Source organism: Salvelinus alpinus, chromosome 1, assembly GCF_045679555.1.
Source record: "Salvelinus alpinus chromosome 1, SLU_Salpinus.1, whole genome shotgun sequence".
NCBI lineage: Eukaryota > Metazoa > Chordata > Actinopteri > Salmoniformes > Salmonidae > Salvelinus > Salvelinus alpinus.
In genome coordinates, this window is record NC_092086.1 from 61,678,561 (window position 1) to 61,704,971 (window position 26,411).

At 42.7% G+C, this 26,411-nt stretch overlaps 1 protein-coding gene across 1 annotated transcript; it reads right to left on the reverse strand.

The window, feature by feature from the left end:
• Positions 1–3,979: 3,979 nt before the first annotated feature.
• On the reverse strand, positions 3,980–26,411 carry LOC139582792 (beta-glucuronidase-like). Its single transcript, XM_071413128.1, has 12 exons — positions 26,140–26,411; positions 21,045–21,227; positions 20,669–20,850; positions 18,417–18,559; positions 17,998–18,185; positions 15,897–16,049; positions 15,420–15,598; positions 14,911–15,057; positions 7,210–7,294; positions 6,322–6,498; positions 5,848–5,983; positions 3,980–4,679 (listed from the first exon to the last, which is right to left on the reverse strand). The coding sequence occupies exons 1-12, from the start codon at positions 26,350–26,352 to the stop codon at positions 4,552–4,554; spliced, it is 1,914 nt and encodes a 637-aa protein (XP_071269229.1). The 5' UTR covers positions 26,353–26,411; the 3' UTR covers positions 3,980–4,551.

Genomic DNA, 26,411 nt, shown 5'->3' on the forward strand with positions numbered 1-26,411 from the left:
AGACTCCAACCTCTCCACAATGGCCAAGACCAGAGAGCTGTGTAAGGACATCAGGGATAAATTGTAGACCTGTACAAGGCTGGGATGGGCTACAGGACAATAGGCAAGCAGCTTGGTGAGAAGGCAACAACTGTTGGCACAATTATTAGAAAATTGAAGAAGTTCAAGATGACGGTCAATCACCCTCGGTCTGGGGCTCCATGCAAGATCTCACCTCGTGGGGCATCAATGATCATGAGGAATGTGAGGGATCAGCCCAGAACTACACGGCAGGACCTGGTCAATGACCTGAAGAGAGCTGGGACCACAGTCTCAAAGAAAACCATTAGTAACACACTACGCCGTCATGGATTAAAATCCTGCAGCGCACGCAAGGTCCCCCTGCTCAAGCCAGCGCATGTCCAGGCCCGTCTGAAGTTTGCCAATGACCATCTGGATGATCCAGAGGAGGAATGGGAGAAGGTCATGTGGTCTGATGAGACAAAAATAGAGCTTTTTGCTCTAAACTCCACTCGCCGTGTTTGGAGGAATAGAAGGATGAGTACAACCCCAAGAACACCATCCCAACCGTGAAGCATGGAGGTGGAAACATCATTCTTTGGGGATGCTTTTCTGCAAAGGGGACAGGACGACTGCACCGTATTGAGGGGAGGATGGACGGGGCCATGTATCGCGAGATCTTGACCAACAACCTCCTAAGGTTGAAGAAGCATCTCAAGGTCCTGGAGTGGCCTAGCCAGTCTCCAGACCTGAACCCAATAGAAAATCTTTGGAGGGAGCCGAAAGTCCGTATTGCCCAGCGACAGCCCCGAAACCTGAAGGATCTGGAGAAGGTCTGTATGGAGGAGTGGGCCAAAATCCCTGCTGCAGTGTGTGCAAACCTGGTCAAGAACTACAGGAAACGTATGATCTCTGTAATTACAAACTAAGGTTTCTGTACCAAATATTAAGTTCTGCTTTTCTGATGTATCAAATACTTATGTCATGCAATAAAATGCAAATTAATTACTTAAAAATCATACAATGTGATTTTCGGGATTTTTGTTTTAGATTCCTTCTCTCACAGTTGAAGTGTACCTATGATAAAAATTACAGACCTCTACATGCTTTGTAAGTAGGAAAACCTGCAAAATCGGCAGTGTATCAAATACTTGTTCTCCCCACTGTATATATATATATATATATATATATATACACACACACACACACACACACACACACACACACACACACACAAAATAAATAAAACAATAATATTTCTTGATTAGAGAAGTATTCAACTCCCTGAGTCAATACATGTTAGAATCACCTTTGGTATCGATTACAGCTGTGAGTCTTTCTGGATAAGTCTAAGATCTTTCCATACCTGGATTGTGCAACAATTTCCAATTATTTTCAAAATTCAAATTGTTTGTTAATCATTGCTAGATAACCATTTTCAGGACTTTCCATAGATTTTCAAGCATATTTAAGTCAAAACTCTAACTTGGCCACTAACTTCGCAACCCCAGTGTAGATGTGGGTTTGTGTTTAAGGTTATTGTTCTGCTGAAAGGTGAATTCATCTCAGTGTCTGGTGGAAAGCAGACTGAACCAGGTTGTCATGTTGCCTGCGATAATTTTTTTATCCTGGATAAACTCCTGTGTCCTTAACGATTACAAGCATACCTAAACTCAGCAAAAAAATAAACGTCCCTTTGTCAGGACTCTGTCTTTCAAAGATATTTGGATTTTTACAAATTAACTTCACAGATCTTCATTGTGAAGTGTTTAAACACTGTTTCCCATGCTTGTTCAATGAACCCTAAACAATTAATGAAAATGCAGCTGTGGAACGGTCGTTAAGATACTAACAGCTTACAGACGGCAATTAAGGTCAGTTAAGAAAACTTAGGACACGAAAGAGGCCTTTCTACTGACTCTGAAAAACACAGAAAGAAAGATGCCAAGGGTCCCTGCTCATCTGCGTGAATGTGCCTTAGGCATGCCGCAAGGAGGCATGAGGACTGCAGATGTGGCCAGGGCAATAAATTGCAATGGTCGTACTGTGAGATGCCTAAGACAGCGCTACAGTGAGACAGGACGGACAGCTGATCGTGTGTAAGACTATGTGTAACACCTGCACAGGATCGGTACATCCGAACATCACACCTGCGGGACAGGTACAGGATGGCAACAACCGCCCGAGTTACACCGGGAACGCACAATCCCTCCATTAGTACTCAGACAGTCCAGCCTATTGCAGACAGAGGGCTTGTAGGCCTGTTGGAAGACAGGTCCTCACCGGCAACAACGTCGCCTATGGGCACAAACCCACCGTCGCTGGACCAGACAGGACTGGCAAAAAGTGCTCTTCACTGACGAGTCGTGATGTTGTCTCACCAGGGGTGATGGTCAGATTCGCGTTTATTGTTGAAGGAATGAGCGTTACACCGAGGCCTGTACTCTGGAGCGGGATCGATTTGGAGGTGGAGGGTCCATCATGGTCTGGGGCGGTGTGTCACAGCATCATCGGACTGAGCCGGTTGTCATTGCAGGCAATCTCAATGCTGTGCGTTACAGGGAAGACATCCTCCTCCCTCATGTGGTACACTTCCTGCAGGCTCATCCTGACATGACCCTCCAGCATGACAATGCCACACTGCCCGGTCTGTGCATGATTTCTTGCAAGACAGGAATGCCAGTGTTCTGACATGGCCAGCAAAAAGCCCGGATCTCAATCCCTTTGAGCACGTCTGGGACCTGTTGGATCGGAGGGGAGGGCTAGGGCCATTCCCCCCAGAAATGTCCGGGAACTTGTAGGTGCCTTGGTGGAAGAGTGGGGTAACATCTCGTAGTAAGAACTGGCAAATGCATTAAGTACTGCAGATGCACTGCTGTACTTAATGCAGCTGGTGGCCACATCAGATACTGACTTACCTTTGATTTTGACCCCCCCTTTGTTCAGGGACACATTCCATTTCTGTTAGTCACATATCTGTGGAACTTGTTCAGTTGGTCTCAGTTGCTGAATATTAATGTTCATACAAATATTTACACGTTAAATTTGCTGAAATAAACGCACTTGACAGTGAGCGGACATTTCTTTTTTTGCTGAGTTTATAACATGATGCAGTCACCACTATAATTGAAAATATGGAGTGGTACTCAGTAATGTGTTGTATTTGCCTGCGCTTAGCTCCATTCCATGTTTACCCTGAAAAACTCCCCAGTCCTTAACAATTACAAGCATACCCATAACACAATGCAGCCACCACGATGCTTGACAATATTTTTTAGAGTGGTACTCAGTAATATGTTGCATTAGATTTGTCCCAAGCTGACCACTTTCTATTCAGGACAAAAACGTAATATTTTAGCAATTTTTTGGCATTATTACTCTTTAGTGTCTTGTTGCAAACAGGATAAATGTTTTGTAATATTTTTTTTCTGTGCAGGCTTCCTTTTTACTCTGTCAATTAGGTTAGTATTGTGGAGTGACTACAATGTTGATCCCGGCTCAGTTCTCCCATCACAGCCATGAAACTATAACTGCTTTAGATCACCATTAGGCCTCATGGTGAAATATCTGAGCGGTTTCCTTCCTCCCCGGCAACCGAGTTAGGAAGGACGCCTGTATCTTTGTAGTGACTGGGTGTATTGATACACCATCCAAAGTATAATGAATAATTTCACCACGCTAAAAGGGATATTCAATGTCTGCTTTTTTTTCATTTTTTTTTCATCTACCATAGGTGCCCTTTGTGAGGCATTGGAAAACCTCCCTGGTCTTTGTGGTTGAATCCATTTGAAATTCACTGCTTGACTGAGGGACCTTACATATAATTGCATGTGTTGGGTACAGAGATGCAGTAGTCATTCAAAAATCATGTTAAACACTATTGCACAGAGTGAGTCCATGCAACCTGTGACTTGATATGCACATTTTTACTTCTGAACTTATTTAGGCTTGCCATAACAAAATGGGTTAAATACTTGACTCAAGACATTTCAGCTTTTAATTTGTAACAATTTCTAAAAACATAATTCCTTTGACATTATGGGTTATTGTGTCAAGGCCAGTGAAAAAAACTAAATTGAATCCATTTTAAATTCAGGCTATAACAACAATCTGGAAAAAGTCAAATGGGTGAAGTCTTAACATTGAGCCAGCAAGCATTCTAAGAAAAATCCACATACATTTTTCATACATCACATTCCCATTCATTTGACACAGAACATCATGATTTACATTCATGCATAAAATGGGGTTGATTCCTGAATTAAAAACAGAGGAAGACAAATACTCAGCCAAGATCCAGTGAGGTTGGTTCTAGTAATAATCTGATGTGGTCTTCTGAGCATTGTAGTTGTCATAAGACACGGTTCTGAGTCGTGGGTTTGTCCCCCATACAGGGTTGTATTCATTAGGTACCAAACAGAACAAAACAGAAGGACTACCTGGACTTGTCCAATAGCTAAAATGTTTTGTTACGAAGTGAGGGTATTTGCACTAATGAATAAGACCCAGGTGCTATGTGTCCCCCATCCAGGTGTATCAGGGGTACCTAGCTCAGAAGGGCAGTAGGCCTGTCTCATTGGCCAGCCTCCAGTACCTCTCTCTCAGGAGGAAGGCGCCAGCTTTGGGGTGTCTGTGCCGACTGAAGATGCCCTTCTTGTTGCCCACCACACGGGTCACCGCTGCAGAGATGGGAAGAGAAAAGGTTAATTTCCTGAACAAAATGTGTATGTTTGTTTCAGCCGTTTAAAAGTATAAAGCCTATAGATCTGTACATTACTTTCTTACGGTCGCCAAATTCAACACCATTGTTGTATTAGGTGGAAAAGGAACAGACAGCTTCTGCTTTCTCTTGGAGATTGTCTACACGGGATAAGGTCTTGCTTCAAACAGTACATTATGTTCACTCCCCTGTATACACATGGTGCCAGACCAGCATGTAAAGTGAGGAGTGGGTGGGTAATATGTTTAAGACCAGCAGTGTCAACATGGTATTCTTGAATGCTGGTCTAACTTGGCACTGGGGTAGTGGCATGTTGATGTTTATGGTCATGATTCTTGTCCTGGAAGCATAACTGATTGGTTTCCACTAGATGGGCCAGCTACAAAGTCAAAACTGTCTATACAGTAAAAATTCATGAAAACAAAATAGCTTTTTGGTCCTCATTTAAGGTTAGGGATAGGCATTAGGGTTAGCCGTGTCCTTAAAGTTAGGGTTAGGTTTAAAATCAGATGTTATGACTTTGTGGCAGTGCCAGCTAGTGACCACTCTGCAGAGCTGCCTCTAGTACACGAGTCAACCCAATATTTTTTTATTTTCACCTTGATTTAGCCAGGTAGGCAAGTTGAGAACAAGTTCTCATTTACAACTGCGACCTGGCCAAGAATAAAGCAAAGCAGTTCGACATATACAATAACACAGTTACACATGGAATAAACAAAACATACAGTCAATAACACAGTTGAAGAAAACCTATATACAGTGTGGGGGGAGTGGCCTGTCTAAGAGTAAGAATGAACCCTCCTGGTGTGCTACACCCACTCCTGCTGGCTGAACTTACCCAACACTGGGAGCTTTAAATACATTTCACATAAATACTAGCACCTTTTCAAGCACTGGCCTACTTTCAGCATTCTATTACCCCACCATCACATTACTAACCATTTGTGCTACTGCTCCCTTTTTCCTTACCTAGTCATTAAGGAGTTTTAGTCATTTCTGTTCAATATACACAAAACTAAACAAGCAAAGGTATGACAACCAGCTTCAATTGTATATTTAACAAGAATGGTTGTTCTGACAATTTCAATAAACTCTACTACTATAGATTTGTACTGATTCCTCCTTACTTTGTGCTGTCATGAAGTCAGCAAAGTTCCAGATGAGCTCTCCAATGACATACTCCTTCCTCTTTTGGTCAAACACATCATGGTAGTTCTGTAAGACCATCTTCTGGTACTCCTCAGTAAACATCATGGGAGGATCCTGTGGGGAACATAAAAATGTGGCTTATCATTTAACTTTTGTTTCTACAGGTTCTCATTGAGACAAAGTCTATTTTACAAAAGAGATGTGGGTTGATCATTCAAGCTCAACCACTTAGGTTTCAACTTGTGTTCTAGCCTGGGTAGGTGTTTGACAAATTGTTCAAGCATATTTGAAAAACTGGTATCCAGACCATTGTTCGCCTCAGAGGCCATGAAATCTCAGCAAATACACACGTGTTTACCTTATACCTTACGTCCTTTTAAGTCTGTTTCTGTCCTGTGAGGAAATGACATGGAAGAGGTTCTGCAAGAACAAAGAAGTTCTGGAACACTCACCGTGTGTAGTCCTGGAACCACGTCGGCTCCATATTCACTCTGGATGATGGGTTTCTGGTACTTCCCGTACCAGTTCTCAAACTGGGTGTTGAGCTGGAAGGGGATGACCTCCAGGTGACCTGGGTCGTGGTACCAGGAGAAGTAACTGTTAACACAGATCACATCCACATAGGGAGCCTGGGGAAAGACCGGGTTCAATATGAGAAGAGCAGAAATACAGGGTAAACCGTGTTCAATACATTTTCATTGTAATGTATGACATTTAAATGTCATAGTTGATGGATGGAGCCTGGGTATGAAATCAGGTTTCAATGTGAGGAGAAATAAGCCTAAAAAGCTAGAACTATAGATACAATGTTGGTGTTACAAAATACATTTTCATTGAATTCCCATTGTAATGAATGGAATTTGAATGATAATTGATGTGCTTAGCTTAGTCACTAAGTGGCACCACTGATCAACTACTGTCTGGATAGTTGGAGTAGAACTTCCCTGGAAATTCTGTTAAATTCCTCTTAAACTTTGCAGCAGGGAGTCACTGTGGCTGCAGAGTCAGACCTCAGTAAGCAGTAAGACAATATTGAATCAGGGCATAGGTATGCCTTCAAAATAGCCCTACATATATTCCAACAAGGGCTTTAGAATCAAGCACAGTCAAAAAGGGAGACTAAAGACTACTGACTTTTTTCAGTTGGTCTTTCATCAATTCATTGCATCCTCTTCTCAAAGCGCATTGGAGGAAAAGGTCCAAAATTCTCCCTCTGACCTCCTCGAATGTGTTTTGAGAAGGAAGTGAGAGAGGATGCGAGGAAAAATGAATTGAGAGAGCCATAGTTCTATGAAGAAAGAATCCTTCATAAACATAACAAAGAAACAGTGAAGTCTCACCCCTTTGTCCCTGGCAAAGTTACTGTCTGTGATAAAGGTGACAGGTCGAGTTGGGTCCAGAGATTTGGTATGCGCTATCAGTGTCCTGAAAAGACACAAAAACATAAACAGAGAGCAATTGTTTACTGTTCCAAGATGGGGTAAGGGATCAGAGGGTTGAGGTAGGGATACAGAGACGGATGAGTACAGGAGAAAGGACCAGGAAGAAGGAAATAATTTTAAACAAGTATAAAATGACTCCATCTCATCGCATCAGGCTCTCTTTGTTGACTATGACCACAACACATAGTTAATAAGTATTGTAAATGGCAATGAACTGTATGAGGAAATTCCTGCTGTGTGCCCGTCCATTTCTGCCAGTCACTCCCTGGCCTGAGCTACACCTGTTAATGCTCTGTTAAGTACTACTCTGATGCATTCCACAGGCCAGTAATGGCATTCTACCAAGACATGCTCAGACTCATAAAAATCCATCTCTACCATCTAATGAACAAGCATGCACACCCACCCACCACCGACTTAGTTTGTTTACTTGGGTTTTCTAGATGTAAAGCAAATACCAAAAAATACTTGGGGAATTGTAGCCTTCCCTCCATTCTAAAAGCTGCTCCACAATAAGAACACATAGCCTACAATATATACATTATGCTCCTTTTCCCTTCCCTTATGACTTCACCATTAACCCTTTACACTCAGGGAACTTGGACCATGTTGAAATGTTTCTAACAGGAGAAATATGAGAAGCATATTCAAAACCATGGTAGCAATTGGAACACTTTGGAGATTATGGGTAAAGTATTAGACCAATGGTGAGGACAACAGTTCACCTGACAAGACTGAATCCAAACATTACTGTTGCTTTTATGTGCATTTTACATTTACTGCACTTTGGATTCATTTCGTTATCGACAAACGCTGCAAACTCTGGAAACATTCAGTAGAATAATAATTAATGGAACATTTGGGGGTAGGTGCAACATAAGATGAAAAAATTACAAGGGTTTGAGTAAGAAGTTTAACTGGTGTCTCCAAGTGGCCACACACACACCTCTCCAAAGTGTGCACAGTTTAAGTAATTTTAATGCAAGGAAGAGCTCGAAATGGTTGTGCTTCTATAAGCTCTCCTAGCTGTGCTGTTGAGGACCTGAAGCAAGAACACTTTGTTTGGAACCCAGCCCTGCATCCCCACCATCACACAAATACTGTTGTTTACGCAATCCAAAAACAGTCTAGTATAAATCGCAATCTGGGTCAGGTGGGCATAATTTGATAAAATAGGCTATAGCCAATATGGAATATGAAAGTTATGAAATCTTATCTTACACGGTTTTCACAAGGCACTTCAGAGAATAAGATTGCAATTTTGGTGCACATAAAATGGAGCTGAGTGTATTCAAGTGTGTGTTCCACCGCAAATTTTCTTCAGAATGGCGGAAGACAGGTTTGTGTCAATGACGTGAGGCCCATTGTTTAGTGGGCTCACAAGTGGCACAGCATTCTAAGGCACTGCATCTTTGTGCAAGAGGCGTCACAGCCTGGATACGAAAAAGGGACTGTAGTATCACATACGGCCGGGATTGGGAATCCTATAGGTCGGCGCACAATTGGCTCAGTGTCGTCCGGGTTCGCCCATCATTGTAAATAAAAATTTGTTCTTAACGGACTTGTCTAGTTAAATAAAGGTAAAATGACATTTTTTTAAATAAGTTTAGCTTAGCAATGACCATGAAGGGTAGAGAAAGTTTCAGAACGTTGGAAAACCCATTCACTTACATGTGTTTTTCTTGAAATTAACATGGTATATTTTTAGGTTTAAAATCATATTCATTCAACTTGAAAAATGTATTTTCTGTACTAGAAATAGCTACCTAGCTGATTAGATGGGCAGCTAGGCAGGTTGGTACTGCAGTTAACTAGCATTACAGCTCAAACAACAAGGCAAAAAGTGTAATGCAGGCTAGATAAAGCAAACTTAGCTAGATGGGTTATGAAAGAAATGCCCAATTTGAAAATAGTTAGCTAGCTTGCTTGAAAGTTCTCACGTTCAAAATGCTCAATAGCTAGATCACTCACTTTCGGCTGCGCAAACCTGATCGGTCAACAACGACAACTAGCTTGCTCGGGTCTTCGAATTGCACAAAGTGGTGCTGTCGTTTTCACATAAATATTTTTTGATTGATGCTGATGAAGAGTAACACTGCTTCTGCCTTGACTCAAGCTATATAGTAGGGTGCCCAATCAAAAATACATTTTGACCAATGTGTAAAAATGTTAAGTGTAGATAATCCTATAAGAAAACCAATGGTACATACATCTATCATAATCCATTCCCAATGTATTGGAGTTTTTACCCTTTAAAATTAGGGGGACTAAATCTATGGATTCCAGATGGAGAGAAAAAAATGGAGAGAAAAAAAGAAAAAAAAAGTGATCAGAAAAATATAATGCAGTGAATTGTCAAAATGAGCACAGTGTACCGCACGGTTTATTTTCAAAGCCTTTAACATTTAAGTCAGTTCAAAAATGTACATTTTTGCGACCCGCGGAAACAACTTAGAAGACGACCATAAAATGTGAAATCCACAAAGGTTTCGTCAAGAATGCTACAACACTGTCAATAGAGCTTGGTGTTTATTATCAGATGTATTAGGTTATGAAACATTACTTTTTGAACAAAAGGTTAATGATATGTTAGAAAAAGACCCCACTGAATGAGTCAGAACATTAATCATATTTGTCATGTTATGAAATACATCTTAACAAAAGGAAGTGAAATGTTATCAAAGTGCATTTTTCACCAACTCTTGGCAGAGTGGGTGGACACCCTAAATATAGCTAGGTATACATAACATGCATGAGTCATGACACTTGATGAACGTTCCTCTTTTTATAGTTTTGCCTCATCGATATTAGCTAGGGAAAGTTCAATTTACTGGGTGGGAGGGTTGCTTTGGGGAGGGTTGTGTTTAAAAAATAAAAATAAATAAAGGCACGGGAGGGTAGCGTGTTTTTTCCCCCTGGTTAACATGAGCTTTTACTATATAATTTTCTCCATCCTAGCCAAATTTCCTCATCAGCTTGCATGCGCTTCCCCTATATCAAGGTGCTTTGGTACTTCCCTTCGCACACGGATAGTGTATAACTTTTACTATACCACAGGTCAGTATAGTCTCAGTCTAACAGTCTATCCTGCCCTCTATCCACCATTCATAGTAACAATTGTGGATAGTTTGTCCAGATATGCAATAGGCTAACTACCAATCATACCACACAAAAGCATTCAAAGCTGCATCAATTTTCAATATGAACCGACAAGATCAAATAGGAATAGCTGATAGGCAGAGGAGAGTCCAGGTGATCATTGTGCAAGAAAGAACAGTGAAGACGTGACACACTGCTCAAAAAGCTGGGACAGTTCTCCTACAACACCACATTGCATTATTGTTTAACTTCTCTAGGGTAGGGGGCAGCATTTTCACATTTGGATGAAAAGCATACCCAAATTCAACTGCCAGTTACTCATCCCCAGGAGATAAGATATGCATACTATTAGTAGATTTGGATAGAAACTTCAGGGTGTTTTCTAAAACTGTTTGAATCATGTCTGAGTATAACAGAACTTATTTGGCAGGCAAAACCCAGAGGACAAACCATTCAGTTTTTGTTGTTGTTGTTGAGGTCACTGTCTTTTCAATGAGCTTTCATTGGGGAACCAGATTTCTAAGCAAATTGCTTGCAGTTCCTACAGCTTCCACTAGATGTCAACAGTCCTGAGAAATAGGTTGAGGTTATTCCTTTGTGTAATGAAGAAATACGGCCATCTTGAAGTCGAGGCACTCCAGGTGTCCTGGACATGCGCTTCAATCAAACAGAAGGCATGCTACATATCGATTTAATCCTGTATTGAACACATATCATCCCGTCTTCAAATTTATCGATCATTAACGTGAAAAAATACCTAAAGTTGTATTACAAACGTAGTATGACATTTTTTGGCAAAGTTTACAGGTAACCTTTGAGATATTTTCTCGTCGCGTTTGAGCAAGTTGGAACCGGTGTTATTCTGGATCAAACGCGCCAAATAAATGGACATTTTGGATATATAGACGGAATTAATCAAACAAAAGGACCATTTGTGATGTTTATGGGACATATTGGAGTGCCAACAACAGAAGCTCTTCAAAGGTAAGGCATGAATTATATTTTTATTTCTGCGTTGTGTCGCGCCTGCAGGGTTGAAATGTTCTCTCTCTTTTGTTTAATATGGTGCTATGCTCAGAAAATAGCATCGTATGCTTTCGCTGAAAAGCCTATTTGAATTCTGACATGTTGGCTGGATTCAACCAGTGTAGCTTTAATTTGGTATCTTTCATGTGTGATTTAATGAAAGTTTGATTTTATAGTAATTTTCATAGTATTTTAATTTTAATTTGGCGCTCTGCATTTTCTCAGTCTTTTTGCCAAGTGATACAGTAGCGTCTTGCCTAAACTCAGATTTTTGGATATAAATATGAACTTTACCGAACAAAAAATACATGTATTGTGTAACATGAAGTCCTATGAGTGTCATCTGATGAAGATTATCAAAGGTTAGTGATTAACTTTCTCTATTTCTGCTTTTTGTTACTGCTCTCTTTGGCTGGAAAAATGGCTGTCTTTTTCTGTGACTTGGCTCATACCTAACAATCGTTTGGTGTGCTTTCGTCGTAAAACCTTTTTGAAATCGGACACTTGGCTGGATTTACAACAAGTGTATCTTTAAAATGGTGTAAAATACTTGTATGTTTGAGGAATTTAAATTATGGGATTTCTGTTTGGAATTTGGCACCCTGCAGTTTCACTGGCTGTTGACAGAACAGCTACATCTGGCAAGACAAGGGGAGGTGGCGTGTGTATTTGTCCATAACAGCTGGTGCGCAATGTCTAATATTAAGGAGGTCTTGAGGTATTGCTCACCTGAAGTAGAGTACCTCATGATAAACTGTAGACCACACCATCTATATTTTACGTAGCTGTCTATAAGCAAACAAGAAAATGCTCATCCAGAAGCGGCGCTCCTACTGGCCAGGGACTAATTCAGGGAAACTTGAAATCTGTGTTACTACATTTCTACCAGCATGTCAAAAGTGCAACCAGAGAGGATTTTTTATTTTGTTATTATATATACAGACCAGCTTTACTCCACACAGAGACACGTAAAAAGCTCTCCCTCACCCTCTATTTGGCAAATCTGACCATAATTATTTCCTCCCGGCTCCTGGTTACCAGCAAAAACTAAAGCAGGAAATACCAGTGACTCGCTCAATAAGGAAGTGGTCAGATGATGCGGACGCTACAGGACTGTTTTGCTAGCACAGACTGGAAGAACCACGGTGCATATTCCAATGGCATTGAGGAGTATACCACCTCAGCCACCGGTTTCATCAATAAGTGCATCGACGATGTACCCAATTACCATACGCACATATCCCAAACAGAAGCCATGGATTACAGGCAACATCCGCACCGAGCTAAAGGATAGAGCTGCCACTTTCAAGGAGCAGGACACTAATCCGGACGCTTATAAGAAATCCTGCTATGCCCTCAGACGAACCATCAAACATGCAAAGCATCAATACAGGACTAAGATTGAATCCTACTACACTGGCTCTGACTCTCGGATGTGGAGGGCTTGCGAACTATTACGGACTACAAAGGGAAACCCAGCCGCAAGCTGCCCAGTGACGCGAGCCTACCAGATGAGCTAAGTGCCTTTTATGCTCGCATTGAGGCAAGCAACACTGAAGGATGCAAGATAGCACCAGCTGTTCCGGACGACTGTGTGATCACGCTCCCCGTAGCCGATGTGAGCAAGACCTTTAAAACAGGTCAACATTCACGGATTACCAGGACGTGTACTCAGGAGCATGCGCGAACCAACTGGCAAGTGTCTTCACTGACATTTTCAACCTCTCCCTGACCGAGTCTATAATACCTACATGTTTCAAGCAGACTACCATAGTCAACACCATAGTGCTCAGAAAGCTCACCACTAACCTAAGGACCCTGGGACTAAACACCTCCCTCTGCAACTGGATGCTGGACTTCATGACAGGCCACCCCCAGGTGGTAAGGTTAGGCAACAACACCCTGATCCTCAATATGGGGGTCCCTCAGGGGTGTGTGCTTTGTACCTTTCTGTACTCCCAGTTCACACACACGACTGATTGGCAAAGCACGACTCCAACACCATCATTAACTCTGCCGATGACACAATTGTGGTAGGCTTGATCTACAACAACGATGAAACCGCCTGTAGGGAGAAGGTCAGAAACCTGGCAGTGTGGTGCCAACAAAACAACCCCTCCCGCAACGTGATCAAGACTCAGGATCTGATAGCGGACTACAGGAAAAGGAAGGCCGAGCACATCCCCATTGACGTCGACAGGGCTGTAGTGGAGCACCAAGTTCCTTTGTGTCCACATCAACAAACTATCATGGTCCAAACACCTATTCCCCCTCAGGAGACTTAGATTTCTTATGGGTCCTCAGATCCTCCAAAGGTTCTACAGCGGCACCATCCTGACTGGTTGCATAGTCGCCTGGTATGGCAACTGCTCGGCGTACGGCCCAGTACATCACTTGGGCCAAGCTTCCTGCCATCCAGGACCTCTATGCCAGGCGGTGTCAGAGGAAGACTTGCTTTGGGCATTACTGACTCGAACAGAGGTGTCAAAAGATATAGTCACTGAATGAGTCAAGAAGAGCAGAGCCAGTAAAAAAATATTCAATTCATCATAATGTTCACTCACACTAGATACAGACAAGCTTGCTGCGTACGTTTTTACAGAGTGCATGCAGTTATTGCCAATGAATTAGCATTTTACCATCTCGGCTTTGTAACTTAAAATAAGTTGTAAAAGTATATATATAAAAAAAAAAATTGACTTGCTGGCTAAACGCATCACAGATCAGGCATAAACTCTTATAAACATAACATATGAAGTAATTTAGCGCAGTACTAAAATAAATGTATTTCACTGAGATTACTTTTTTTTTTACCCTTTGTGGGCAGGGCTGAATCTGTTGCGAGGGACTTGTGGCATTCTGTTCAGAACAACCTAGGGTATGACACCATGTCATCCTTGTGACTGTACATCTAGCACAACGATTATAACACTGATACTGTAAATGACATGAGTTTTATAATATGGAAATGTGAAGAGCACATTTGGACTCACGGATGTGTGGTTCACTTGTATGACATGAAAGCGGTGTTTATTATAATCCTCAACGTCTAATCTTTCAGAACACTGTCTTCCTGATTTACAGCACTCCTCACTCAAAATTATTTTTCAAAAGTAACCCAATTAACAGGAGGGGGCATCTTTCTGGTTGTGTGTGGTGCACACATTTAAAATGTATGTTAGTTGAATCCCATACAGTGCTGTAAAGCTGACACTTATAATATGTTACTGTACATTCATCGTGTTCCAATTTAGGTCCTTATTATTGACCAAATATGCAATTTTCATACTGTAAACAGGCTGGGCTGTAAGCGTAAAGGGCTACCTCGTTTGTAAATGTGAGAACTAAGAAGAGTTTCAGTGTAACTAACAGTCCTTGTTCACTACAATGTCACTCTTGCATGACGTGAATGTTCATTTTAAGTAACAAGGATGCACATTTAGGGAATGTGAATGAATGCTAACATTCTCTTACTTGAAATAGAATCCAGCAGGGGGCATCTCAGCGGCCGGCTCATTGGCTACAGACCACATGACCACGGAGGCGTGGTTCTTGTCCCTCCTCACCAGTTCATCCATGACCGCCAGGTGATGCGACAGGGAGGCGTTCCCAAAACTACGGCTGGGGGACAAGAGACAGGATACGATTAGGATGTCCCAGAGACACAGAAGACCTGACTTGATGCTAGACTTTAATGATGATGTATTGGCAGAGCATTGATAATATTTTAAAAGTTCAATGCTGTATATAAACTTGCCAATAATGGTCCATTTGAAACAGAGTAGTTAATGGTTTAGACTTGCAAGCAAAAAAAGGACAGGCTTAAATAAAAGTATCTTAAAAAATGACTGGCACACTCATTGTGCGAAAGAACACCTTGAGGTTCTCATCAAACGTTGCTGACACCTGGTGACCGTGTAACCTTTAACTGACCCTTCAGAGAGGTCACAGGAACCGCAACTGTCACTATGACGATGACTTACATATCTTTGATGCCCACCCCAGGACACTCGTCGATGACCACGATGCCATGGCGGTCTGCCATCTGCAATATCTCCTCAGCGTAGGGGTAGTGGCTGGTCCTGAACGAGTTGGCACCCAGCCACTTCAACAGGTTGAAATCCTTCACCATCAGCGGCCAGTCCAGGCCTTTGCCTCGGATCTGACACACACAGCAAGCAATGAGAACAGACAGTTGACACAGAAATTGGTCTATTGAATTACAGAGTCCCATAAGCATAAAACCAGATAACAAAAAAGTGTTTATTCTAAACACTGAGAACCTAATCAGATGATAAGAACGTATATGCCACTTCAACCTTTCTTATTGCTTAAATTCCTTGGCAAATATGACTTAACACCTGCTGGAAGTCAGTTGCATACACAATACAAAACTGACACACTGCCCACTTTTCTGGTTCAGAGTTTGCTGCCCTCTAATGGTACTACTCAGTACTCACATCAGCATCCTCATGTTTGTTGACTCCATGGAAATAGAAGGGTTTGTTGTTGATGAGGAATTGTGTGTTGGTGACCTGCACAGTGCGGATGCCCACAGGCAGAGCATACACATCCTCATAGACAGAACCCTCACCACTTGTTGTCATGTGAACCTGGCAATGAGGGATGTACAGTGCATTTGGAAAATATTCAGACCTCGACTTTACCCACATTTTGTTACGTTACAGCCTTATTTTAAAATGGATTAAATAGTCCCGTCCCCCCTTATCAATCTACACACAATACCCCATAGTGAAAGCAAAAACACATTTAGAAATGTTGGCAAATGTATTAAAAATAAAACTGAAATATCACATTTACATAAAAGTATTCAGACCCTTTACTCCATACTTTGTTGAAGCACCTTTGGCAACGATTACACCCTCGAGTCTTCTTGGGTAGGAGCGACAAGCTTGGCACACCTGTGTTTGGGTGGTTCTTCCCATTCTTCTTTGCAGAATCTCTCAAGCTCTGTCCGGTTGGATGGGGAACGTCGCTCCAGAGATGTTTGATCAGGATCAAGTCCGGGCTATTGTCCTGAAGCCACTCCTGCGTTGTCTTGGCTGTGTGATTAGGATCGTTTTCCTGTTGGAAGGTGAACCTTCGCCTCAGTCTGAGGTCCTGAGCAGGTTTTCGTCAAGGACCTCTGTACATCTTTCCCTCGATCCTGACTAGTCTCCCAATCCCTGAAAGATATATCTCCACCGCATGATGCTGCCACCATCATGCTTCATCGTGGGATGGTGCCAGGTTTCCTCAAGACGTGATGCTTGGCATTCAAAGAGTTCAAGCTTGGTTTCATCAGACCAGAGAATCTTGTTTCTCATGGTGTAATTGTTTCCAAAGGTGCTTCAACAAAGTACTGAGTAAAGGGTCCTTTAGGTAGCTTTTGGCAAATTCCAAGTGGGCTGTCATGTGCCTTTAATGAGGAGCGACTTCTGTCTGGCCACTACCATAAAGGCCTGATTGGTGGAGTGCTCCAGAGATGGTTGTCCTTCTGGAGGGTTCTCCCATCTCCACAGAGGAACTCTGGAGCTTGTCAGAGTGACAATCAGGTTCTTGTTCACCTCCCTGACCAAGGCCCTTCTCCCCCGATTGCTCTAGGAAGAGTCTTGTTAGAGACTTCTTCCATTTAAGAATGATGATAATTTTTTCCCCAGATCTGTGGCTCGACACAATCCTGTCTCGGAGCTCTACGGACTATTCCGTCACCCTAATAATGGCTTGGTTTTTGCTCTGCCATGACTGTCAACTGTGGGACCTTTATATAGACAGGTGTGTGCCTTTCCAAATCATGTTCAATCAATAGAATTTACCACAGGTGGAGTCCAATCATGTTGTAGAAACATCTCAAGGATGACCGATGGAAACAGGATGCACCTGAACTCAATCTCAGTCTCATAGCAAAGCGTCTGAATACTTATTTATATAAAAGTTATTTGTTATTTTATTTTGAATAAATTAGCAAATATTTCTAAAAACCCGTTTTTCCTTTGTCATTATGGGTAGTGTGTATATATTGATGAGGGGGATAAAAAAAAACAATGTAATCAATTTGAGAATAAGGCTGTACTTAACACAATGTGGAAAAGGTGAAACGTTCAGATTCGGGACGTTGCAAATAGAAATGTAATAGAGCTTACACAACTCAAAATTCTATGAGTCAGATTTATTTTACTAATCAGGTCAATTAAGAACAAATTCTTATTTACAATGACAGCCAGATAATTCTATCTGCTGTACAAGACATTTCGAACATTCTGTAATTTTGCAACTTTCTGAAAAGGCTACAAAATAATTTTTGTAGCCTTTGTTACAAAAACACAGGAAGTGGATGTGTGGGTGGTGTGATTGAGTTGTCAAACTGATGCTATGTTCATGTGAGCTGTGAATCAGTCATCACACGGATAGGGTGATACATGAGTAAAAACTGTGCGAATACTTTTATTTCTGCATATAATAATTTGAAGTAGTTTGCATTGATAAAAGGTTTGACAAAAAAGACCATAAAGGAACAGTAAGACTCTAATTAAATACAACTATGAATGCAGCCCAACTCACCCCCATAGAATACAGATAACCTGGATTCTCATGCATTAGATACGGCCACCACAGGTTGGCGTCCGTTACTTTGAGGACCCCAGAGGGTCCAGTGGAAGAGGCCACACAACGGCCATCTTTGTCTGAGAGAGTCACCGTGACCGTGGGGTTGGGACTGCCCAGCACCGACACCTGGTAGGAGAGCAGACCTAGGCCACAGAACAGAAGAGACCAACACCTTAGTACACTAGTTCCATTTTCACACTATTCAATAGTTGATGGAATCATGCAGAAAAGGACAATGTGAAAAGGAAATATCCGAGTCAGTACAGTTTTGGTCGGCACGATAGTGTGAAAAGGGTATGGATGAACAGGCCTAAATAATTGATTGAGTGATCAATTGAATGACAAAATCTGTTGTTTTCTTCTTTTGCACTCACCAATGTTGTCAACAAAGGTTGTCAGCACTGTGATGTCATCCACATACGCCTTAGGAGTGGTATACAACATTACAGGCCGATGTAAACCAGCATAGTTGAAGAAGTCAAAGTTTGTGTTTTGCACAACATAGTCAGCAGGATACCTGTAGACAATAGACATAGATTTTCCTCCATTTGTAATCCAAAACATGATTTCCCCTCCTAACACCAGAAAAGGAATCAAAAGATAGTTAGCCTCGACCTGTCATTTTAGGTTTGGTCTGTAGAAAATCTTAAAATGTGTGTCTGGCAATGTGAGATTAGTCCCAACTTAAAAATGATAACATAACGCAGCGTTTCCCAGACTCTGTCCTGGGACTAGAGTGACGACTCATCCTGAATTTAATCCTTCTGCTCTATTGATCTCTCCATACATTGATTGTGTGTGTGTGGGGGGGGGGGGGGGCTAATGGGTGTGGCTTTTGGCCAGGTCAATATGGATCTACATTTTGTTTTTGGACCTAGCATTACTCAGCTGATACAAATAATCAACTCAAACGTAAGATGATTTGATTCAGCTATGTAGTGTTAAGGCAAAAAACTAAATGTGCACCCCTTGGGGTCCCCAGGACCGAGTTTGGGAAATGCTGACAATGCTAAATATACACTGCTCAAAAAAATAAAAGGGAACACTAAAATAACACATCCTAGATCTGAATGAATGAAATATTCTTATTAAATACTTTTTTCTTTACATAGTTGAATGTGCTGACAACAAAATCACACAAAAATGATCAATGTAAATCAAATTTATCAACCCACGGAGGTCTGGATTTGGAGTCACACTCAAAACTAAAGTGGAAAACCACACTACAGGCTGATCCAACTTTGATGTAATGTCCTTAAAACAAGTCAAAATGAGGCTCAGTAGTGTGTGTGGCCTCCACGTGCCTGTATGACCTCCCTACAACGCCTGGGCATGCTCCTGATGAGGTGGCGGATGGTCTCCTGAGGGATCTCCTCCCAGACCTGGACTAAAGCATCCGCCAACTCCTGGACAGTCTGTGGTGCAACGTGGCGTTGGTGGATGGAGCGAGACATGATGTCCCAGATGTGCTCAATTGGATTCAGGTCTGGGGAACGGGCGGGCCAGTCCATAGCATCAATGCCTTCCTCTTGCAGGAACTGCTGACACACTCCAGCCACATGAGGTCTAGCATGGTCTTGCATTAGAAGGAACCCAGGGCCAACCGCACCAGCATATGGTCTCACAAGGGGTCTGAGGATCTCATCTCGGTACCTAATGGCAGTCAGGCTACCTCTGGCGAGCACATGGAGGGCTGTGCGGCCCCCCAAAGAAATTCCACCCCACACCATGACTGACCCACCGCCAAACCGGTCATGCTGGAGGATGTTGCAGGCAGCAGAACGTTCTCCACGGCGTCTCCAGACTCTGTCACGTCTGTCACATGTGCTCATGTGCTGAGTGTGAACCTGCTTTCATCTGTGAAGAGCGCAGGGTGCCAGTGGCGAATTTGCCAATCTTGGTGTTCTCTGGCAAATGCCAAATGTCCTGCACGGTGTTGGGCTGTAAGCACAACCCCCACCTGTGGACGTCAGGCCCTCATACCACCCTCATGGAGTCTGTTTCTGACCGTTTGAGCAGACACATGCACATTTGTGGCCTGCTGGAAGTCATTTTGCAGGGCTCTGGCAGTGCTCCTCCTTGCACAAAGGCGGAGGTAGCGATCCTGCTGCTGGGTTCAGGAGACGGCCTCCTCCACGTCTCCTGATGTACTGGCCTGTCTCCTGGTAGCCCCTCCATGCTCTGGACACTACGCTGACAGACACAGCAAACCTTCTTGCCACAGCTCGCATTGATGTGCCATCCTGGATGAGCTGCACTACCTGAGCCACTTGTGTGGGTTGTAGACTCCGTCGCATGCTACCACTAGAGTGAAAGCACCGCCAGCATTCAAAAGTGACCAAAACATCAGCCAGGACGCATAGGAACTGAGAAGTGGTCTGTGGTCACCACCTGCAGAACCACTCCTTTATTGGGGGTGTCTTGCTAATTGCCTATAATTTCCACCTTTTGTCTATTCCATTTGCACAACAGCATGTGAAATTTATTGTCAATCAGTGTTGCTTCCTAAGTGGACAGTTTGATTTCACAGAAGTGTGATTGACTTGGAGTTACATTGTGTTGTTTAAGTGTTCCCTTTATTTTTTTGAGCAGTGTATATATATATAAAATCTCTTCATCACGTCACCTGGTGGGGTCGTCTATATGTTGGATAGTCCCTGGGGGCAGGGTTTGGAGAGTCAGGGTGTTGTTGACAGCTATGGTGATCCTGCAGGCCCCACCTAGGTTGTTACGGAGGACCTCCACTATCTCAGCCTCAAAAGGAAGATGGCCGCCCTCGTGCTCCATCACTTTGATCCCATTCACCCACTGGCAGGGAAGAAATACTGTTATTCCTATGTAGCCAGAGTGACAGTCTTTACACAATATCATACCTTTTTCAATGAGGGATGTGCATGTACATTGCAGATGAACTCATGTGAGAGGAGGTTGTGGAGTTATCCTACGAGCAAAACAGAATGGCAACTTAAGCAGAAGTGTTAGAAAATTTGTGAGATACTCACGACCACTGAGTAGTAGTGTGCACTCCCAACTCTCAGCACAACTCTGGTTCCCTCAGACACCCATCCAGAGGGTACCAACACTTCTCTCTCGTACCACACCCAGCCAATGAAATCCCTCAGCCGTGGGTCCTGGGTGATGTCATTGTAGCTGGCGGGCACTGGCATGTCAATCACTGGACCACTCTACATAAACAAATACAGGTAAAGAGCGAGAGAAAAAAAGAGGGAGGAATTGAGCAAATTATTTGAAACAGGCTATCCCTTTAAAATCATGTTGAATTATTGAGTTTACAAAGCATTAGCTAAAATACTAGCTATACATTAAGCGGCGATGTGTGAATTATTCCATAGTAACCATTATACTTTGGCTAGTAGAAAGGGTCGGTTTTTGCCGATACTTTTTTTGTTCTCGAGTCAGAAGTGTATCTTAAAAATGTCCGTGTTCAATTGCAGGTGGTTCTCCAAAAACCAGAGAATATTCATAAAAACAGTTCCCTCGCCATTTTAGCTACCAAACATCTTGCATTTCTAGTCATTTCTATGCGACGCGGCCACGTGTAGAAGTAAATGACAGCCATAGAGATTAGCGTTGCACCGATATTTTCCATGCCAAAACATAACCGATATTTAAAATTTGTGGCCTTTTAAGCATTCTAGTACAGTTAACACACACACACACACACACACACACACACACACACACACACACACACACACACACACACACACACACACACACACACACACACACACACACACACACACACACACACACACACACACACACACACAGCGGTCTAAGGCACTGCATGAGGCGTTACTACAGTCCCTGTTTCGAATCCAGGCTGTATCACATCCGGCCGTGATTGGGAGTCCAATAGGGCAGCGCACAATTGGCCCAGCGTTCGTCGCCGGGGTAGGCTGTCATTGTAAATAAGAATTTGTTCTTAACCGACTCGCATAGTTAAATAAAAAAAGGTTGCGCACACACACATTATTTTGTTGGCATTTACGTATGTTCCCATTACCAGTAAAACAATCAAAACCTATTTCTTTCACTTACTTGCTGTGCTGTTTCGTTGTTCATTTGTTCAGTCGTTTCATTCTTAACTAGGATTTCATCATACATGTCAAGCAGTGAAGTTTCAGCTCTGTCTGTCCGTGGCCTCTCTTCCTCTGTGCGCACTGTCACTGTGTATGTAACATTTCACGTAAACCCTGTTTCTTGTCTGCATCGAAGGAGCGGTCCTTGTATGGTGTCAAGCATGGTGGCGACACATTAAAGAGAACGCCACCGAATCCCTTGTTCACAGCCTGTGTCGGCAGTTTTGTTGACCAGGTGTTTCAATGCCATGATAGAGGGTATCACATCTGCTGCAGGCGCAGTTGAGCTTTTTTCTCAAGTCAGTTGTTCGAATGGCGCTAGCTAGCATGTTCATGTTTCAAACATGTTCTCAAATGCCATTGAAATGGCAGCAGCGGTATGACAACCAGCACATTCATGAGCATGCAATGCGACTTTCCTCAGTACGAAATCCTTGACAACCCACTGTTCTGTCAGACTCCGCATGCTCATGGGGCTGATATTGCTGGTCCAAATGTCAGTGGTGAAGCTAATTGCAGTGATGTTATTACTGTGCAACTCTGGTAGTGCAGGATGCGAAAAATAGTGCACTAGGTAGTGCGTACCAGTGCTTGACCAGTCGGCGAAAACCAACATTACCCACGACAGAACGGGTAATGAATTCCATCATCTTGGCGTTAATGGATTTTGCCTTTGGGTTGTCTCGCTGACATTTTCTTACTCTTTCAAATGACTGCTTGATCCACACAGCAGACTTTGTGGGTTAGGTTAGGAATGCGGTGTTGCACATGTAACGCAAAATTTTACTTGGCGTCATATAGGTATGCACGTCAGCTTTGACGTCAGTTCTGCACATCGGCGCTAAACTAGACATCGGGCCGATGTCGGCATTTTTAGCTAATATCGGTCCATTCCGATACGTTCAACGATATATCGTGCATCCCTAATAGAGATAATTAGAGGACCCAACAGTATATGTCCCATTATGGCATCTGAGAGAATGGGCAGCGCCATTGAGGCCATCTCCATTTTGAAGTAGGCCTGGTCAATTTTCTTCTACGAGTTTGTACACCAACTGAAATGTTTCATACTGCCACCTATAATGTGTTGTTTCAACAGGTATAAAGCCAAGGTTGGCGATTTACTGCCACCTGCAATTACAGAATGTTTTCTCACGACTATAATTCATTGGCTGATCCCTCCTGATGACTTGGATGGAATTATGTGATCCTTCCTTAACCCATAGGAAGTCCCACCCTGTTGACTACTTCAAAATGGTGTAAGTCCAATGGCGCTGCCCATGCTAAAAAAATGGGCTTTTGGGCCCCAGAGTCATCTCTGTGATGACAGCGCGTCAGTGTGACAAACAAAAAACTACACACATGCAAGAGGCATTTCTCACGTGATACAAAACATGGATTTTTACCATCTTTCTGAATATTCTCTGGTTTTTGGAGAACCGCCTGCAACTGAACAGGGACATTTACAAGATACCTTCTTTGTTCTCGATTCGGTAGAAAGGTGTATCTGCAAGAACCAGGTTAGTTGAAAAATTGCCTCCGACAAGGTGTGCACGACAGACGACCGCGGAACTGCAGGAATTGTGAGCGGAAAACAGGAGCCCCATTATAGTGGATGGAGAATTTTTTATATTTGTAGTCAATCTTCATGTAAATATTTTTTTGGGGGGGAAGACAATCATGATACTAGCAACGTGCATGCCCCGCCCACCTGAGGATCTGTCTTTTTCCAGCCACCCATTTCCTGAGTTTGAGGTATGCAAAATTCACTTAAATCTCTGTGGATTGATTGCTTTAAATTTTACTTTCATACTCTTTCCGGTGCCTTTCGTTTCTCGTTTTAACATTACGACCGTAGAAATGTTTATAATGACCTGTCAAACATACCCCTGTAATGGCTGAAATGTTTTTGATGGAATACTTTGGCTTTCTGTTGAATCTATAAGAACGCTAATTAAAGCTCCAGTGGTGATTTAACGCAACGTCTTGACACTTGCATCACAAGAAAGAGAAAATAACTTTATTTTGATGGTGTTCATTTGTGGAAGAAAAAAAGTAATAATTTAGAACCAAGCGTGTTGATTTTTTATCCGAGGGTATCCTGCTATTGACACACACTTGTTGAATTAGGCAACAGAACTTGACAAGACAGTGCAGGTAGGCCTAGACGGATTAAGTGTTTGGTGGTTACAGCCCTGTTCCACCCCTTTAAGTTAATATACTCATATGCAAATAGGCTCGGTTTATTTATGCAAATGTCCTTATTTTAAACAAAATATCGCATACAATAAGAAAATGTGATCGATAAATATCCCTCTCTACACATACATAGATTCTCTGGCAGGGCTTGCAAACTATTACGGACTACAAAGGGAAACCGAACCGCGAGCTACCAGACGGGTTAAATGCCTTCTATGCTCGCGTCGAGGCAAGCAACACTGAAGCATACATGAGAGCACCAGCTGTTCCGGACAACTGTGTGATAACGCTCTCCGTAGCCGATGTGAGCAAGACCTTTAAAACAGGTCAACATTCACAAGGCTGCGGGGCCAGACAGATTACCAGGACGTGTACTCAGAGCACACGTGGACCAACTGGCAAGTGTCTACACTGACATTTTCAACTTCTCCCTGACCGAATCTGTAATACCTACATGTTTCAAGCAGACCACCATAGTCCCTGCGCCAAAGAAAGCAAAAAGGTAACCTGCCTAAATGACAACCGCCCCATAGCACTCACGTTGGTAAACATGAAGTGCTTTGAAAGGCTGGTCATGGCTCACAACACCATCATCCCAGAAACCTTAGACCCACTCCAATTAGCATACCATCCCTACAGAGCCACAGATGATGCAAGCTCAATCACACTCCACACTGCCCTTTCCCACCTGGACAAAAGGAACACCTATGTGAGAATGCTGTTCATTGACTACAGCTCAGCATTCAACACCATAGTGCCCACAAAGCTCATCATTAAGCTAAGAACCCTGGGACTAAACAACTCCCTCTGCAACTGGATCATGGACTTCCAGACAGGCCACCCCTAGGTGGTAAGGGTAGGCAGCAACACATCTGCCACACTGATCCTCAACACAGGGCCCCCTCAGGGGTGCGTGCTTAGTCTCCTCCTGTACTCCCTTTTCACCCAGGACTGCGTGGCGAAGCACAACTCCAACTCCATCATTAAGTTTGCTGACGACAACAGTGGTAGGCCTGATCACCGACAATGATGAGACAGCCTATAGGGAGGAGGTCAGAGACCTGGCAGTGTGGTGCCAGGACAACAAAACAAAGGAGCCACATTTTATAACTAAACCAAGAGAACTAAACCAACCTGTCGTTTCTAATTGGAACAAATGTGTCATGGTGGGCAAAACAAGCAAGTAGGGGTGTGTTCTTAAACTTAAACTTCATTAAACTTCATTAACTTCACCTTTATTTAACTAGTCAAGTCAGTTAATAAGAACAAATTCTTATTTACAATGACGGCCTAGGAACAGTGGGTTAACTGCCTGCAGAATGACAGATTTTTACCTTGTCAGCTCGGGGATTCGATCAAGCAACCTTTCTGTTACTGGCCCAATACTAACCACTAGGCTACCTGCCACACCATGTAGGATTACAGTCATTGCTTTTGACCCTTTCAAACTAGCCATGGTATATCGCCGTTATAATGTATAACTACTCAAATACATGCAACTACTTGGCGAAACAAACAGTTCTAGTTGTGAATGTCAACTTATTTATTGGACTAAAATGTATTTACTCTATGTAGTTGCAACAGACTACTAAACAGTTTTTTTGCAGACTAAAGATAGATCATTCTGCAAATAAAAGTTTAATTCAAATTTCCCAAACAGACCGACCACTCATTGAAGGGAATTTATAGCGACCCATAACTAACTATGCACAAGCAAGACCCGTAGTCCACCTGCACATACTTGTTACATAGTTATGGTCTATTTAGATAATGCCAATTGATGTTTACATACCTCTGCAAGGCGACTTTTGTACCATGCTTGTTCAAAGCCCAAGTTCCTGTTGAGCGAGAGGTCGGCCCTGAAGTTCCATAGTCCATTCAGCTCTTTGATCTCTCGCGACGACGACTCTCGAGGAAAGAGCATCCCACTGTCCTTGAAATGACCGACGTTCCATACTGAAGATAGGGATAAAAAATACTTTACTAGCCGTCTAAAGCCCTCCATTTTTTTTAGAGCTCCCACATTAGCTAACAACAGCTTTCTGCTTGCAGAAGAGACGTCAC

What these genes read in the sequence shown, in the direction of transcription:
- LOC139582792 (XM_071413128.1), bottom strand. Translation starts at nt 26,352, where the DNA reads ATGGAGGGCTTTAGACGGCTAGTAAAGTATTTTTTATCCCTATCTTCA. An exon ending in ACAAACATGAGGATGCTGAT is followed by an intron (nt 15,599 to 15,896) that starts GTGAGTACTGAG and finishes TGTGTGTGTCAG; the next exon opens with ATCCGAGGCAAAGGCCTGGA. An exon ending in TGGTTCCAGGACTACACACG is followed by an intron (nt 5,984 to 6,321) that starts GTGAGTGTTCCA and finishes TGTTCCCCACAG; the next exon opens with GATCCTCCCATGATGTTTAC.